The sequence below is a fragment of the Manacus vitellinus genome, unplaced genomic scaffold, assembly GCF_001715985.3.
Source record: "Manacus vitellinus isolate BGI_N305 unplaced genomic scaffold, ASM171598v3 scaffold_72_pilon, whole genome shotgun sequence".
Taxonomy (NCBI): Eukaryota; Metazoa; Chordata; class Aves; order Passeriformes; family Pipridae; genus Manacus; species Manacus vitellinus.
In genome coordinates this window covers 1910754-1929982 of record NW_021940764.1, presented here as the reverse complement: position 1 = coordinate 1929982, position 19229 = coordinate 1910754, and the positions used below count along the sequence as shown (strand labels likewise).

At 46.8% G+C, this 19229-nt stretch overlaps 1 protein-coding gene across 1 annotated transcript in view; it reads right to left on the bottom strand.

The window, feature by feature from the left end:
- The window catches only part of TANC2 (tetratricopeptide repeat, ankyrin repeat and coiled-coil containing 2), a 201528-nt gene that overhangs the window by 140169 nt on the left and 42130 nt on the right, over positions 1-19229 (bottom strand). The window contains 2 exon segments of the mRNA XM_029964467.1: positions 2815-2994; positions 7226-7297. Of these exon segments, the coding sequence (XP_029820327.1) occupies positions 2815-2994; positions 7226-7297 (252 nt within the window).

The window sequence follows — 19229 nt, the reverse complement described above, 5'->3', positions numbered from 1 at the left end:
GCTTATCCTGTCATTATAGTTCCTGAGGAAGAGTCCCTGTCTGGCTTCTCTGTATCCCCTTCAGATTCTGTCAGGCTGCTGCAAATATCTGGTAAATGGTCTCAGGAATTAAAGCTTTAGGAAAAAAAAATAATGTAAGAGACAATGAAGATTTTTATGCAGCAAACAGTCCCATCCTCTCCCCAGCCCCTCTGCAGATATGGAATTATGACAGGAATGGGGCAGTGCCACACAAAAGTCTGGAAGGAGCAAACAGCATGAAAAGCCCCTACAATTGGATAATTTCTCAACAATTTTCCATGCTCTGAAGGTCCCTTTGAAAAATCCATGTGGCAACTGTCAGGCAGACAAAAGCCTCTCTTTGTAACTTCAGTCTCCCAGAATCACCCTCATCCCTTCTCCGACAGAAATCACTGCTCACATTGTGTAGGATTAACCACTGGGCAGCAGAATGAGACATAGGAGAGGAGGAAACCACCAGAGAATCACAGAAACACGGAATATCCGGAGCTGGAAGGGACCCACAAGGATCCTGACAGCCAGTGAGCCTGGGTGGAACCTCTCTGTGCATTCACTGTTCAGCTCCTGGTGCCTTATTTTTATCTGAAAGCTCCCCCAGTCACATGAAGATTTTTGAATCAAGTTGCTTATCAATCCTGCCAGGTTTGGAGTGTGCTGTGATAGCATTTACCAGGCTGCTGTAAAATCAGGGAGGGTTATTGGGTGAAACTGGGGAGAAACACATCAAAAAATACATCAAGCTGTGAAGTTGTCTTCACAAATCTAATATTAACTCCTAATTTTCTTTATTTTTTTCTATCATGCTGGTATACTGATGAATAAAACTGAGGAGGGTCTTTATATAAGATGGCAGACAACGTCCCCTAGCAAAAAATAAACCCCCAATTTTTTATCTGTTGATAAATGTCATTCCCCAGCCACCTTGTCCAACGGCATGAAGTTGTGTCAGGGCAGGGTTGGGATGGATGTCAGGGAAAGGTTCTTCCCCCAGAGGGTGGTTGGCACTGCCCAGGCTCCCCAGGGCACCAAGGCTGCCAGAGCTCCAGGAGGGTTTGGACAATGCCCTCAGGGACAGGGTGGGATTGTTGGGGTGTCTGTGCAGGGCCAGGGGTTGGATCAATGATTCATTGTGGGTCCTTTCCAACTCAGGATACTCTATGATTCTTTCTGCTGCTGAGGGATATTTCTGCTTTCTAAATCTCTCAGATTAGTAGTAAATAAGAGACAGACCATAAGGAATAGTTGAGGAAACGTGATAAATACTCTGAATAACAAAGAGCAGAAGTGCTGCTTTCCCCGCTCCTTTCCACATCACCCTATAAAAGCAAACAAATTCCTACCATGACTGCAGAAGGATGGAAAATAAACTCCTTCCTTTTACAATATCAACAGCAAATTAAACTAATAATTTTAAAAATCTACTCCACCAATGCAGGGAAACACCCCCTGAATTCCAAGAGCATGGGGAGCTCTGCTGGAGTCATGGAGACCTGGACGTGCAGAGCATGAGCAGGGGTTTGGCTGGGACAGGCCTGGGTGCAGCTGGAACAGGGGATTTCAAACAGATGGAAAAGGGAAAGCATGCAAGTAGAAGACAGATGGAGTCACATTCCCAATGCATACCCAGTGGAGTTTAGTGTGTGACCCCAAAATGGACCCCTGAACAAAAGTGGGAGCCTGCACTTTTCTTCTCTTGCTTCTGTGCAATAACAGTTCTCAGCATTTTATGGACACCATCCTGGTTTGTCCCCAACCTTTCCAGGCCTACATCTCACAGCATGTCATTCCCAAATCTCCCTGACAGAGGAATGTTTCACCAGGTGAACACCTGCAGCTCTATCCCACCCCATGGGAGGGTGAGCACAGGCTCCAGGGAGCTGCCCAACCCCTGGGGTTTGGAGGAATCCTCATCCCTCTCCTTGAATTACCACCTGCAAAAGCCACTGCTGGAATTCCAGGTCTTTTGAGGAACTACTGGGATGCTCCAAAGAGCAGCCCTGCCCAATCATGGAATTGTGGCTCTGTCACAACTCAGAATCTCTCCCTCTTGTTCCCAATTTCTCCTTTCAACAGAGAGCAGGGAAAACAAAAGGCACCAAGTGTATCAGAGCTCCCTTGTAGGTCGGATTATAGACAGTAAAAATGCTTTTTGGAGGTTTCCCTCAGTACAAGCACAGGACACTGGCTGCTTTTTCTTAAAGGTGGGCACAGAGTGGGGTCAGATTTTAGGCAAAACACAAGTTTTTCAAACTGTTACCAGCAGAAACACTTTTTTTCAGGCTTTTATATGGATGCTGAACTCCAAGTGCTTTTGAAAATCCAACTACTTCACCATCTCTAGGTGTTCAAACCACAATCCCAGCAAATCAGATAAACAAAACAGTTTAAAAATATGCATGAATTACAAAAAAAAAAAAAAAAGTCACTTTGCTGTAGAAGTTTATAATTTTTCTGATGTGCTCTTGGCATTCAAAATTTAAGCATCGAGTTCTTTGAAATTACTGTAACACTTCCCCTGTGCAAAAACCACAACACAAAGCTGAACTAAAACACACCTAGAAATTTCTCAAAAAAACTCGAGAACATTTGTAAACCAGAGAGATCTTTTTTTCAGAATAGAAAGATTTCTCTGTCAGCACGAAATCCAATCCATCCCTGGGTTTGACCAAAGCAGCTGCTTTAACAAACGAGGGAATGACTTGGACACAGAAGCCCTTCAAAAGCCTTTTTTTCTTACAGATTTTTGCACCAATGGACCTTAAAAGCCCCAGTGAAGTTTATTAAAGTCCTTACCAGTTAACTTCTTCACAGGTTGGAGCCGAACACTGATAGACTGATGTGTGAGTAAGGGGGAGGATGGAAGGGAGCGGGACATGCCCTCCATAATCCGAATGTGCTGCATACCTTCGGTCACTGGGAGAGGAGGAATTGCGTAGTCGGGTTCAAAAGCACAGTCGTTCTCTGTGGAGGTGCCTGGAGGGGAGAGGAAAACCAAAATGAACAGGTTAGAAAGAGAGCAAGGGAGAGGATCCTGCTTTGTCATTCCGAGACAGGCACTGGCACGGGGGAGCCTGGCTCGCCCGTGCTCCTCCTGAACAGTGCTGACACCTCCCTTAAAGAAATTACACTTTGGAACAGCATCTCAGCACCCCTCTCTGCAAGATGAACAGCAGGACCATGAAGAATTTCTTTCAGTATTCTTAATTTGTCTGTCAGAGTCTGAGAGTCACCAGTTTCCAACACAGCGATCGTCACCAAACTGATGGTTTTTAGATTGTGGGTTTCTAATAAAAGACTCTTCCAGTTGAACTGAATTTCAACATGAGGATCTTTAGCCCCCCAAAATTCCCAACCCCCAAATAAAATGGAAGAACAAAAGCCTCCAACAACAAGCACCAGCTCCAGCTCTCCCCACAGACACATAAAGCCCGTGTGGGGGTCGCATCGCTGAAGATCCACATGTAAGACACAAAATAACACAAAAACAAGTGGAGATAGAACAATAAAAGCACATATTGCTAATTGGTGCAATCAATATTAATGACAAATGAAGGGCAGGTGCTCCAGATCAGCAAGAGTCAGGAGCCAGAAGGTTCCTCCCATTAGCTGCAGATATGGAAACTTCGGGGTCAAGGACACCTGGATCTCCACCTCTCGTCAGTAAGATGAACAACCTAACCCAGACTACTCATAATTCATCTGCAAAACCAACCTGAAACTGTTAACATGAATATTTCATCACTGATAATGTGAGAAGGCCACATTCCTGCCACACTGTTACGAGATGGATTTTGGCTTTTAGTGCCTGCTGATGTTTTCCCTCCATAAAGATGTTCCTTATTGGATTTCCACTGGATAGCTGTGCTGTTCTCAATGGCTAGTGAGAATATGTTTACAAGAGAAAATGTAACTGCTGAGGAGACAGACAAAAGTGGGGAGAAGACAAAAGGGCAGTGCCTCAAACACATGGTGCTCCAGAGGAGACAACGGACTCGCTGCATTCCCGATATCCAAAGGACAACGTGAACAATCCAACATGTTGTTGGAAAAACCCACATGGAAACAACTGCCAAAAATCTTGGACTGGTTCCTGAAGGGTTCTGGGAGGTTGAAGCACCGGTGGCTGAGATCCATCCATTCCAGATGCCAACTTTCAGGAACATCTCTCGGCGGTTTTGTACCATCCTTTACGGGAAAGGCGAACAAGCACTAACACCCTTCACACACACACTGGTCTTGACAGTTCCAAACACAGCTCTCACTCTCTGCTCCCTGAACCCTCTCAGATACCATGAGCTGAACCTGCTGCTGACTCTGCCAGCCCGGTCAGGCTCCCTGGGAGCTCCAGGGAAGACAAACCACCACTGCTGCCAAAACCGGCGCCAACAAAACCAGCCTACAGAGGGTTTTCAAAATGCATTTGTTGGCACCAGGCATGAAAAAAAAAAGATTTTCCACCACTGATTTTGATTCTTAAAAACAGTCTGAATTGTCTCAGGCCTGATTTTAGGAAACAATAAACCAGGGGCATCTCCTGCAGCTCAAGGTCTGGGAAAGACCTCCAAGTCCATGTGTTTTACTGGTTATTATGGTGTAAGCTCCCAGTGTCTTTCATCAATCTGCCTAAAATCAAGGGCAGTATTTTATACAGAAATAAAGGAATTATTGGTAAAGTGTTCAGTAGCATTTCCCCTCTTAAAATTCAAATGCTTTACAACAAAACAGTGAACTCGCAAAACTCCCACAAGGTACCACTTTCATTCACAGATGTCAAAATTTCTCTCACCCCTTGGCAGAGTAAATGAACACACACACAAGGTCACTGAAACAGTCTGAAATTTGTTTTGGTAAGAAAGAACATTGGGTTTAACAAACCCTGGAATTAGGGATCATTCATGGCTGAACTGGAACTTGGACAGTTTGCTTACGGAATACACTTAAATAGAATGTTCCTGCAAAGTGCATATTTGAACTAATTAACTATTTCTTGGAGTTTTACAAGATAATCACAGAACTGTTCAGGTTGGAAAAGACCTTTAAGACCATCAAGTCCAACCATCAACCAGCACCATCACCATGTTCACCACAAAACTGTGTCAAGTCCCACATCCACACATTTTTCAAACACTTCCAGGGATGGTGACTCCACTGCTTCCCTGGCCAGCCTGTGCCAGGGCTGGACAACTCTTTCCAGGAGAAAAATGTTCTTAATATTCATCCTAAACCTCCCCTGGCACAACTTGAGGCTGTTTCCTCTTGTCCTGCCAACGAAGTTTTGCAGACACTGTGACACTCAGAGCATTGTGTGGCCAACGTGGCAGGTGGAAGAGCAAGAAGACAACTGCCCCATTTCAGCTGGATGCTTCACCCAAGGATAATAAACCCCTTTAACCCACCAGCATGAAAAATACCCATTAACACGTGCAGACAGATTGCAAGTGATGGGGACAGAGCAGGGCAAAGTTAAAAGATAATATTTTATGGAGCAAAGAGACTCCTGCCACACTGCAGAAAGTCTGCATCTACAACTGCACCCACAGATGCAAAGGGAAGCATTTAGCTCAGAAGTTTGTTTCTCCAAGAAGTTGGAAGTTTTTTTGACCTTTTCCCCTTTTTTCCCCTCTTATGGTGACACTCCTTGCTAGTTCCTGTAGTTTCTTGACCCACTGAACGGGAATGGGTTGGTGATTCTTGGACAAGGATTTGCAACAAATCCCCACATCCTCTGCCCAAACCCACCCCTTTCCCACAGCAGGGAAGATCCTGAATATCCAGCCTGAAAGGGAACCTGAGAGAGCAGAGTGTGTGCAAGGAGTGTTGGAGGCAGCTCCCAGCAGCAGCTCAGCTGCTCTGTTCCATAACAAGAAACCACATGGGCCAGACACAGGGAAGGACATCCCAGGGAGCCACGGCAGAGGAAGGCTCAGCTTCCAGCAGGAACACAACAGCAACTTTATGGGAGCTCAGAATACGTGGGGAAGAGCAATATCAGGGTTCAATCTGCACCCTGAAACACAGCTCCTCGTACGCAGGTGGCCACGGGGTGTGCACAGCTACAAAGTCCCTGGCTCCTTCCTCATTTTATTTTCACTCTATTTTAAAAGCAGGAAATTCAAAATAACGAATTTAAAACCAGTAATTAAAAGATCCTATGTGAGCAGAGCAGCTGACACCTCACAGGGCTTCAGGGTTTTTTTAACTCCCAGTTCTGACCGTAGCTTCACTCACTCATTTTGCCCGGGCACTACTGGAATACTGCCAAAAAAGAACAATGCTCTGGAGAAAAGGCTTCCATAATAAGTCATTAGGACACCATGACAACAACAGGCTTGAACCTAAATGCAAGGAAAATTATTGCTGCAATCCCAAAGAGAAAATAAGTCAATGCACGTAGCACCTACCAGAGCCCTGCTTCCCAAAAATGCTGCTCAGCCTCAAAGCCGTGTGAAAATCCAGCATTTGCACAATCCTCACAAATGAGAAAATGCTTAAAACTAAGTAAAGCTGTTTCAAAGGACACCTAAGCCAGCAGAGATCTAAGAGCTGGTGCTGTCAGGGACAGAAATCCCCATTACACGGCTTTGTGTGCTGTTAACCACCAAACCTACTCTGAGGGATGGATACTTGACAAAGAGTTTGTACAATTGTTATTTTAGTAATATAAATCCTATTTTTAGTACTGTCTTCCTCAGTTTTTTGCCCTGTTCCTGCAGGATGAAGGAAACCAAAGCTGAAGATGTAACACGGGGTTGCTCAGTCCCCAGGCAGGTACACACAGGTCCATCCCATCCCGGGGTTTGGAGAGGGATGGTCTGGTTATGGAGAACCTGCCGGGTTCCCACTTTGCCATCGAGGGGAAGGCAAGTGGAAACTTGGAAACTAAGCGTTGTTTTGGGCTGGTAAGAGCTGAAGAACTCCAGCACCACCAGCTCCAGTGTGTAACTCCCCAGTTGGAATACGGAGACACCGCGCTCTGGAACGCGGACTCTGCAGGTCCACCCATGCCGAGCCAGGAGGAATTCGGGCAAACCCCTTCAACCACACAAAGGTTGTCTGGTCTGGGAATGCCAGCACGTTTGGGGGCAACGACAGCGGGTGCAAAGCCCTTCAGATCACACAGTTTTACGAGAAACACGACACGTGGGAGGCACCGACGGCGAACACACGAGACGAGTCCCCGAGGCAGAAGAACACTCAGGTTTACCTTGCCCAGCTCGGCTCTGACGGGAGTCTACACTTGCCTGTCTTCGGTCTGGTGGCTCCTCGTTCCCTCCATCTGCATGAGAACCAAAACAGCACAAGTAGAACATCATAGTGGACAGGTCAGGCAGATGCAACTTTTCCTTGAGTCCCATCACCTATCTCGAGGGGGAGAAGGGCAGGACAAAAAGGTCCCTCTGGCAGACTGGAACCGGGGAAAGCGCTGCCCGGCTCTGCTGCTCCTTCCAGCTTCTCCCCAGCTCACTGCACATGGAATCTGTGAGGTCCTCAGGATAGGAGGAGGATTTTAATTGCTCCTACTGACCCCCCCGGGACATTTGAATGAAATAAGAACAAAATCGTGCATCTTCTCAACAAAAATTGTGCATCTTCAACGAGCTCCTCCACTCTGGACCATTATCTCAAAATATAAAAATATTGAGCATTGGAATAAAGAGATCTAGGAGAACAAAAAAAAAAAAATTGAACTATGAGATTTGAAACTGTGTCCCTCTAAAATTATTTGTCAGCTAAAAGCTGGGAAGGCTGGGAAGAACAAAGCCACTGGTTACATCCTCTCGAAACTCTTTAGGAAAGCAGCTACAGTTCACAAATCCCAAATCCATCTGGATAAATGCAGAGTGGGACCTTGTGTACAATATTATACAATTAATTAACAGGCTGCTCTTCATTGATCAGCTGACCAGATTAGAAACAATAGATTCACCCATCAATACAGATGCTCGAGTTCATGGGATTTCTGGCAGCTGGGAGCACAAAGAAGCCCAGCTCTGCACAGTGGGAAGCAGCAAACCCAGGGGTTTCAAGTGCAGGATGTATTTCAGTGGTTCTTACCCCTTAGGGCAGGGGAAGGGGAAGCTTTTAGAACCTTTAAAAATAGTTTTGATATAACTGAATTCTTAAATAGCTGTTTAAAACCTCAACACTCGGGTTTAGCATTGAAACTTTCTGATGCTACTAAAAGCAGCTGTACTCTGATATATTTATAACTGGATATCTCTAAAGAAGTTATTTGTTGGAGGGTCCTGCTGTGCCATAAAGTAATTTATCAACTCCTGTTACATGGGAGTTCTGTCTGGCTTAAAGGGAAGTTGTGAATTGCAGCACAAGAGCAGAACTGATACGGGGACCAAAAATTTCAGTCTACTCCCATCCCTATCCCCCCCCCAAAAAAAAAGTAGGATCTCAGCCCAGGCTGGAGGAGGTTTTTTGTTCCCTCTTCCCTTCCCAGCCCTCAGTTTCCCTGAAGCCCTGCTCAGGCACCTTGAACAGGTGCCAGCAAGGCCATTTTCTGTCACCTTTGCATCTTTCCCTGCTGACAAAGCAGCTGCACGTGAAGGTCACTCAGCTACAGCAACCCCGAGTATCAATTTATACCAACTGCTCCCTCCCCCATAAGGCATCGACTGCCAGGTGTCAGGGGGGCCACAGGCCAGGACACCTCCCCTGCTCCCTTTTCCATTCTGGATATGACACTGCAACCACCACTGCAAGTGGGATGTGTCCACAGGAGCTTTTATTAGCCTGGAGAGACCCTCTTGGGATTAGCTGCACTGAGCCTTCCTACAGAGAGCAGCACTGGCAGAGCCCTGGCTCTGGATCTGCACTGGTAACACCCAGCACTGGTTTGGACAGTGCTGTGCACAGAGGTCACATCACCATCATCATCCTCATCACTAAATGCCCACAGCTGCAAACTCCCATGGTCAACCTCTAAGTCGTGGAGAAAACAAAAACCTTTGAGTTCCGAACACAAATCCAAATGCAAAATAATTAAAAAGACTGAACATTGCAAAATAAGACAAAATAAGACAAAGTCTCAATATTAAAATCAGGAGTAAAACCCTGTATTTGTCCAAAGCCACCTGATCATCAGCAAAAGACAAACTTCATCCCTGAAAGTTCCCCCAGTCCCTGGAAGTGTCCAAGGCCAGGTTGGACAGGGTTTGGAGCAATCTGGGCTAGTGGAAGGTGTGTCCCTGCCCATGGCAGGGGGTGGAATGGGATAAGCTTTAAGGTCCCTTCCAACCCAACCCAGTCTGGGATCTCTGATGATTCTGTGAATCAATCTCTTTGACCACCTGGAGAGGAAACACTTCTCCTGTACCATCACCTGGGTGTGTCAAACCCAGCCCTGAGAACTGGCCAAGGCAGAGGGCTGGGGGCACCAGACATGGGGTACAACAGGGAACCCCCTTCCAAACCTCCCAGAGCAGAACTAAGACATTCCACTCCTCCCCTATTTGACCTGAGAAAACCAAATGAGCCAACACAGAGGAACCCAAAGGAGATGGGGATGAGAAGATCATCCAACCCTTTGTAGCGCAAGACGACGGCACACACTCATCCTTGCTGGTCTGCAATTATCCTGGGATAAACATGATTTTTCCTTGCAGAATAGTGGTTTATTCAACTTCCATGTGGGATCCGGGCCAGGAATAACAGAGTGGAAGGTGGCTTTGGGCAGCAGCTGCTCCCCAACGTGCTCCAACACTCAACTGGTGGGACAGAGAATGGTGACAATGCTCTGCCAAAGCCATCGGGGTGGGGAAGAGGAGCAGCTGCTCAGGAGCCAGAGTCTGGGACAGATCTCAGCAAGTTACACCATGTACGAAGGGGGAGAGAAAGCTCACAGCAAATTAACTTCCAGAACGAATTCAGGAGGGTGGGAAAGGTAAAAATAAACCAGATGACTCAGCAGATACTAAATTTTCAGTCGACTCACGGGCGCTGCTGCATCTGGTGTGGCTGCAGCAAAGGAGGAGCTTGGGGGAAACCCAGGGCACCCTGGGGGGCTCATCCTCATCCAGTGGTTTCTAGGGAATATTTTAAGAACTCCCCCAGCCAGTGTGTAGCTCTCCTTGTGACAGAGATCCAGCAGTGCAGGTTGGGCAAACCCAGGGGTTCACTGTAACCCAGGTAAGGCTGGTTTGGGAAGCCCTTTGCCCTCTGCCCATGGACCACCAACCCTCCCACCTGCCCTGCCCTGCCCATTCAAGTAAAAACAGTGGAAAACACAGAGCATCCTGCAGCAGATCCAGGCAGGAGGGATCCTCCAGGGCAGGAAAGAGGAAATGAAAATACTTGGAATAAAATATAAAAAAAATACAAACAAATCAATGCCAGGGAGTGGAGAAGGCTGGCACCTGCAGAATTAACAAGTATGGTGAGAGGCACAGAGGCTGTAGGACAGGAAGGAACAGCCACAGTTGAGAGCTGAACAACTGAACTATTTAATTTTTTTCCTCTCTTTGCTACAAATCAGAACGTTGAGCACACTCAGCTCCTGGCAGTGGAGGATCAAGGTTACCAGGGAACAACAGCACACATAATTAAAGAGTTATCTTCAAGGAGATGCAAAAAAAAGGGGAAATTACTGTTGCTAAGGGAATATTAATTCTCACGTTTTTCAACCTCTCAAGTGCTCGAATGTACAGTGTTGATAAAGTCCCTCTCTGTGTGCACATCAGGGCTCTGTCACTCCAACAACACTCCCGGTTATTTTATTTATGCACGATTTTCAGCAGTTGTTAGTATTTGCATCAGCAAATAACTATTATTTATAGACATGACCTACTATCTGGACAACACTTTGGGGACAGTATCACTCGTGGAGTTCAATCAACTCAGTTGCTGTAACGATTGTGAACGCGGTGAAACACCGGAGTTATCGACAACCCCCCCTCATGCAACAGCTAAAAGAGGTCACCAGCAGCAAATCATTGCTGTGAAATCATTGCTGGAGAACACAGCTGTCTGTGTTAATTTAAAATAAAGATCAGAACAGACCCTGGTTAAGGAGCTTCTACAGAAGTTGTAATGAGAAACAGAAAACAGATATTCTTCACAAATGCCACAAGGGAAGTGAATAATATAGTAAATATTATACAGTAAATAGTAAATACTGACTCAGTAATCTATATTCTCTTGCACCTTGCCAGGAGAGGCAGGAAAACTTCTGTGATGTTTTGTTTTTTTTTTAAATCTCAGTGTTAAGTCCATTCAGGCTCACACATTATTTTAATTTCCAAAAGATGCTGTCTCATCAGTGTCCAGCATTCCTGCAGCTGGGATGTTGGAACCTGGGGTCAGAAACCCAAAGAGTGCCTGGTTCTGTGGCAAGCACAGAGTAAACAGTCATGGCTATTAACCCTTTCCCTCAGTTCCAGAGGTTAAGGAAGCTCAAGGATCATGGTTAGTCACAGGTTCAGCAGAGCAGCCTCTCCTACTGTAACCAGGTCTTAGGAAGGCTCCTGCTTCCCCTTCTCCCCCATCCCCATCCCACCAGTTCTCCACTAAAACCAGCGACACAACAAACCCTCCCACTACACACAACAACTGGATTCTTTGAACGGGAAAAGACAATCCCAAGGGTTTCAGCATTCCTAAACAAAACCACTGCACAAAACACCCCGTGGCCACCAGCACCAGGGGGCTGCCTACAGGAGCCAGACCCCTCTGCACCAGCACATCTGACCCCAGCAAACCCCACAGCACTCCCACGTGATGTCAGCAAACCCCACAGCCCCTCCAATGTGATGTCAGCAAATCCCACAGCACTCCAGTGTGATCCCAGTAAACCCTACAGCATTCCAATGTGATGTCAGCAAACCCCACAGCACTCCCACGTGATGTCAGCAAACCCCACAGCACTCCAATGTGATGTCAGCAAACCCCACAGCCCCTCCAGTGTGATGTCAGCAAACCCCATAGCCCCTCCAGTGTGATGTCAGCAAACCCCACAGCACTCCAGTGTGATCCCAGCAAACCCTACAGCATTCCAATGTGATGTAAGCAAATCCCACAGCACTCCAATGTGATGTCAGCAAACCCCACAGCACTCCCATGTGATGTCAGCAAACCCCACAGCACTCCCATGTGATGTCAGCAAACCCCACAGCACTCCCATGTGATGTCAGCAAACCCCACAGCCCTCCAATGTGATCCCAACAAACCCCACAGCCCCTCCAATGTGATATCAGCAAATCCCACAGCCCCTCCAGTGTGNCAATGTGATGTCAGCAAACCCCACAGCACTCCAATGTGATCCCAACAAACCCCACAGCCCCTCCAATGTGATATCAGCAAATCCCACAGCCCCTCCAGTGTGATCCCACCAAACCCCACAGCCCCTCCAATGTGATATCAGCAAATCCCACAGCACTCCAATGTGATCCCAACAAACCCCACAGCCCCTCCAGTGTGATCCCAGCAAACCCCACAGCTCCTCCAGCAGCACCTCCCGCCAGGTTAAAGTCAAACACAACAAGTTATACATAAATTCAAGTGGCAGCAGCCCAGTATTCCTGGTTTCCTATTTCATTTCCAACCCACACCGTGACTAAACGTCTCCCCAGACCCCTGATGTGACACGGCAGTTCTGAAGGCAGATAATCCGAGGTGGGTGAGGCTGCTCCAGCACGCCGGGAAATCCGCAGCGGAGCTGGCAGAGCTCCACTGGAAGAGCTGATCAATAGTTTAAATCCATATCGGATCAAAAAGGCAGAGGAGACTCACACAAAGCCAGTCCAGCTGTTAGGAACAGCTCCGATCCCAGCCCAGCCCGGCATCCCTGCGGAAGGTGTGCCCGGCACGGCGGCAGGTGACACGGCTCCCCACTGCCATCGTGCCCCCCAGAGCACAAACCCGGGGAAAATGAACCCCAAACCAACCAAATCCAACCAGCCCGGGGGTGGGAGCCCGCTGGAACGATCCCGGAGCTGCCGCAGCCGGCGCTGGCTCCGACCCCGGAGTCGCCGCAGCGATGCCGGAGTAGGACAGGGAGCTGCAAATCTCAGCGTTCCCGATGGATCCCAGCCTGGAACGACACGAGGGATTCCAGCCTGGCGAGGAATGACACGTGCCAAACCATCCGCCCGCTGCTCCTCCGGGGTGAGCCGTGCCTGGAAAGGGGCGAAGCGTTCCCAGCCGGAGCGGGAGGGCAGAGGGGGGCCCGGTCTGGGACTGGGAAGGGTTATTTTTGATCAAAAATCCTTCCGGATTGTTGAGTTCGTGAGGGGGTTTTCTGCCTCAGAAAACAAATATTAAAATTATTATCATGCTCAAATTAATTCTCATAACGGAACAACAGGACTACTATTATTTTTGTTGTTGCTGTTGTTATAAAATTACTATTGTGGTTAAAAATGGTGTTATAATTAAAAAATAGCATTATTATTAAAATCAGTGTTATGGTTAAAATTAGTATGATACAAGTTATTATGATAATAGAAATCATTAAGTACTGCATTAAATTATTAATGCACCTATCCCTGCTAAAATAACTCCCTGATGGGAGTGTTGAGGTGAAGGGGGGGCTGGGGGTAGTTGTGGGTATTGAAGGTGGAAGATTTTTTTCTGATGGAACTATAGGACAGACCTGGGTTATTAATCACTGTATCATTAAAATCCAGCTCCTCAACCACTTTTCAGCCCTTAGCACAGATTCACAGGGGTTGGAAAAGGCCTCCAAGTCCACCCTGTGCCTGATGGAAGTCACAGGAATGTTTCCCTAAGTATAATACTGCATTTAGTAATTGCTGATCCACGGGCCATCAAGAGACTTTCTTCCTTTTTTTTTGCAAACAACCTGCCAGTATTTCAAAGGCTGTGTTTTGAAATACTTTGGCTAAATTGGAAAATTAATATACATTTAATTCGGGTTTTAGCTCATTATGTGGTAAATACAGTCCCAGTGGCCACCAGAGCAGTGAGCAAATGCAGAGTCAGCACTGCCACAGGTATGGAATGACTTCAGCTGAGTCCATGGCTTGAAAATAACTTGGAATATCATAAAATGTTCAACATTATGAACAGATACTGCTGAGCCCTGGTTTTAGCAGGCCTGATGGAGAGCAGGATCCTGGGGTCATTCCCATGTTGTTAACACCCCCAAAGACCAGGACACAAGTGCTCCTTAGCCCATTATTGCTTAGCAAACTACATGACAGGTTTTATCCTGTATGTGCACTTCATACTTGGGGCACTTTAAAATGCCATTAATAAGTATCTTAGCTAAATTTATAAACAAAGGGCAGCTCCCCTCAGTGCCCACATCTATCCCAGCTCAGTAAGGAGTGATCTCCAGAGGAAAAAGCAATCCTTCTACACAGGAGATGGAAAACACAGCCAGTGATAAGACATTTATTTCAGATAAAATATCTGCTTTGCTATCAAACCAGAGAGGCTGACAACTCACCCCGAGCACCATTTGTCAAAACATTATTACTGCACCATTTTGCATTTTACTTCTAACTTTTAGCTTTGTTCTGACAAGCAGATGAAGACCTTTTGTTCCCAAGCCATGAGACAACCAGAAGATAAATGAGGTTAAGAGGTAATGAGGTATGTGGCCTCCACAGACTCTTCACCTGGACCTCTTCTGCTCCGAATTTTTCTCCCTTTAAAGCAACCTGCACCACCACCACTGCCCGTTGGGGCAACTTCCCCAAGCCCACGGGGTCATTCCCGAGTGACAGGCTCTTCATTAGCAAAGCAGCATTATATCATACAGCAAAAATGCAACTGTGACCCAAAGAACACACCTTGGGAGCCAAACTTCAGCACCTGCAGCGCTGATCTGATACACCAGCATCTGCAGTTTGGACACACTGAGGGTTATCTTACAAGAAACTTTGTTAAAGATGCCCAAAATTCAGTGTTTGGGAAGAAGCAGCCAGCTGGAGAAGTCCCTCTGAAGTGTTTAACACTGGGACAGTGCCAGCCCTGCTCCAGCACAGAGAGATGGGACCGTTCCTTTGTAGAAACATGGAATTACTGAGGCTGGAAAAGCCCTCTGAGATCATCCGAGTCCAACCATCCCCCAGCACTGCCAAGGCCACACTGACCCCTGTCCCCAAGTGCCACATCCACAGGGCTTTTCAATCCCTCCAGGGATGGGGACTCCACCCCTGCCCTGGGCAGCTGTGCCAGGGCTGGACAACCATCCCCCAGCACTGCCAAGGCCACACTGACCCCTGTCCCCAAGTGCCACATCCACAGGGTTTTTCAATCCCTCCAGGGATGGGGACTCCACCCCTGCCCTGGGCAGCTGTGCCAGGGTTGGACAGCCCTCTGGGTGAAGTTTTCCCTAATATCCAACCTAAACCTCCCCTGGCACAACTTGAGGGCGTTTCTTCTTGTCCTGTTGCTTATTCCCTGGGAGAAGAGACCACCACCCCCCTCCTGTCAGGGAGCTGCAGAGAGCGAGAAGGTCCCCCCTGAGCCTCCTTTTCTCCAGGTTTTTCCCCTTCACCTTCCCTGCTCTCCAAAGTACAGCTTCCCACTCCCAGCTGTGACCATCCCTGTGTCACCTCAACCACGGTGACGTGGAAAACCATCCTCACAAGTGCCTGGAGGAACAGAAAGCCCCATTCCCAGACACCCTGTGCTCACCCACCTCCCATGGACCTCTCCAGCTGCTCCCACACCCTCGTGGGCTCTCTCCCACTCTGCCCAAAAGTGCCTCAGGATTTCTCCAGCTCATACTAAACCTGCCTCAGACACAATTTCCATGGGGGGAAACAGAACTTGCATTATCCTTATTCCCTAACACATCATCCAAAGCTAAAAGTTAAGCAGAAAGGCATGAAAACAAACAAGTTGTCGTTGACACTGAAGCACAAATTGTTTCTTTTCTGGCAGCAGAACAGAATGTCATCCTGGTCCTTGGGAAGACGTGGTCTCCTCTACTCTGGGATAAGGAGAACTCAGTGCCAAATTGGGTTAGCCCAGAATTAAATCTGGCAACACAAACAGAACGAGTTTTGAGGTGTTTCATCTTCCAATCCGAAGAGATATAATAATAAATATGTATGAGTGGGGAAAAGAGGTAGGAAAAGATAAAAATAACCAGAATATTTCCAAATATCAAGGAACAACTCTACAGACAGTCCAGTTGCTCATTTTTTAAACCTCACTCCAAGGTGGGAAAACCCTTTGTTCTGTATGGGAGAGCTCTGGGGGGGAAGGGGAAGTGTGTTGGTGACGAGGGAAGGGGATGAGAGAAGGAGGCTCAGCCATGACTGACTCCTGAATTCCCTCCCTGTCAGCACTGACTCCACTTGCTGTCACTCTCCATCTGTAAATTATAAAATACTTGTAGGCTCTAATAGGGCTGTCTGAGACCTTCAGCAACCACAAGCATTTCCAGCTTAAAATAAAACCCATGACAGATACACTAATTATTCCAACTGACTCACTATGTTAAAATGTCATTAACTAAAAACAATTAACACTCTAGATCACATATTACTTTCTTAACCGCTACCACGACGCAAATTTTGCCTTTGCATTTGTGTGTGTCCCTCTAATTGGAAGTTCAAATGGCATTTTTAGAACAGCTTAGTGGTCATCTGTCCTAAAATTAGTTGAGAAAATTGGTACAAGTGACTGAAGCTCAAAATAGTCGAGGCTGCTGCCAGCACTCAGCGATCCCTGCACAGCGACGGAACGGGAACAGGGAGAGGGGTTTGTCAGGGACTCAAAGTCCTATTGCAGAAGAAAAAGGTTCTGAAATCCCCCAAGCCCATAAGTGATATATTGAAAATATCATTTTGGCCTTGGTTGAACCCACAGGAATCCAAAGGCCCATCCAAGGTCTTCCCCTGGGAATTCCCCAGAGCACCGAACCCCTCGGAGCAGGGGATGCTCCCCTCGTGTTGCTGGGGATGAAGGGCAGAGAGTGCAGGGGCAAAGCCAAGCCAGTGGGCACAGGTATGGGCATGGGAATGCTCCACAGGACATGGGTACACCCTGCTGCTGCCTCTGGGATGTGTCTGTCCCACCTCCCTTGGAAAGGAGGTCGTGGCGAGGCGAGGGTCGGTCTCTTCTCCCAGGGAACAAGGGACAGGATAAGGGGAAACAGCCTCGAGTTCTGCCAGGGGAGCTTCAGGTTGGATAACAGGGAAAATTCCTTCACTCCAAGAGTGGTCAAGCTCTGGCACGGGCTGCCCAGGCCAGGGGTGGAGTCACCCTCCCTGGAAGGGCTCAAACCATGAGCCAACGTGGCACTGGGCGCTGTGGTTCCGTGGGCACAGCGGGATTCGGTCAAAGGTTGGGCCTTGATGATCTTGGAGGTCTTTTCCAACCTCAGTGATTCTACCAAACCACAAGCACAGCCTACCAAAATCCCAAGTGAAATATTCCAAGGACTTGCAAAGGTTTAAGTTAATCCTGGTTTTAGAACTTGAACCTTTTTTTCTCGTATAACCCCAGCACACCCCATTTTAGAGTCACAGCTGCTATGGCCAGTGTGTCCTTCCTACACCTTCAATTAGCTTCACAGCTACCAAAACATTAATTTTGCCACACAAAACTGAGGACTCAGTGCTGCTGATGCTCCTCAAGTGATTTTTCCAAGCTCTAGGAGTAAATTCTGTGACAGTCAGCAACGGTGTCCAGGCACGAGTCCCTCCTTCCACCTGTGGACCAACCGCAACTTTTCACCTGCCCAAGGTATTTAATTCAATTATCTTGGTCAACCCTATTGATTTATCTATGACTTATGCAGGACACTGATTATTGGCAGAGCATTCCAGCACATCTGGAGCAGGATTTGGCACCATTAAGGCAGATCTTCCAGCTTTACACGTGCACGAGATAATCACTGTGGTGGTGTCACAATTAAATGTGCTGGGACAGGCTGGTCTAAAACTCTTCTCACTCTCCAACAGTAATCATAGAATCATGGAGTATTTAGCACTGGAAGGGACCTGAAAGCCATCTAGTAAATGAGGGTTTTAGTACTGAAAAAAGTCATTTACCTACAGTCTGAGTCTGAATTAGCCAGTGCAATGACAGTCAGATAACTAAGGGGGAAAAAAAATCCCATCTGAAAGCCTTTTATTTCCCAGCATTTCATTGTTTTCTCCCAGATGTAACAGTGGGTATTATTTCCATCAGCAGCTCGTGCTGCATTCTGCACTCTCATACTGCAGTGGAATTAACTCTCCCATCCCATCTCCAGTAAAAACAAGCACTATCCATGTTTTTAGAAACACATCAGTACTTTTTATCAAAGTTATTTCAACCCAAAGCAACCAAAATCCTTCTTCCAGTCTGTTATCTCCTGGAATCCAGATCACTAAATGTTAGAAGTTGTACTTAAACACAACAGTAGGAATAATGCAACCCAAACATCCTCAGGAATCATCACTCTCCTGTGGCTCCAACTGCAATGGAAAAAGCTTCCCTAACTGAATTTATTTTAGTTAGAGTAAGGGCAGTGACTAAAGCATCAATTTGAAAGTAAGAAGTAAAGCATTTTTGATAATATAGGTAATGAATTGTCCTTCTGATTTTGATTCAAATTGCTGGGAAAAGTGTTTCACTTCGATAACAAAGGTACTTCAGTTATCCATGCAGAAATGTATGTACAGTCACAATTTATGGCCTTTGATCATAAATATCACTTGTTTTCCTACTCTGGGCAATTAGACAGTAAGATATAAAGAGAAGTTAACAGTTCTACTTAGTTGGAAGAATGAGTAATTACTTGTAAAAACGATTTCCCAGACACTCCTCAAGCTGCAGCAGCAGCACTGGAGATCACACAACATTCACAACCACTCACAGCCAGGGCTTTCATGGAATTAAATACTGAAGGAATTCAACAGGAAAAACAATACAGGAATTTGCAGTGTCACTTTGCACCATCATTGATTTCCATCCATGAGACTATTCCTAGATATTCCTCCATGAATTTTAGGTGACACTTCCCCAACCCCACACAGTCCAAAGCTACACAGTAAGTTCTGTACCACAATGAAGGGCTCGTCCCAGGTATGGAAAAATGCTGAATTTAGGCAGGAACAACACAAGAGGGTCTAAAGAAGGCAAAGGAGGGGGAGCAAAGTATTAGTGCATCATCTCTTGGTTACTACAGTAGACTCCCCATGCCTGGAAGTGACCAAGGTCAGGTTGGACAGGGTTTGGAGCAACCTGGGCTAGTGGAAGGTGTCCCTGTCCATGGCAGGGGGAGGAATGAG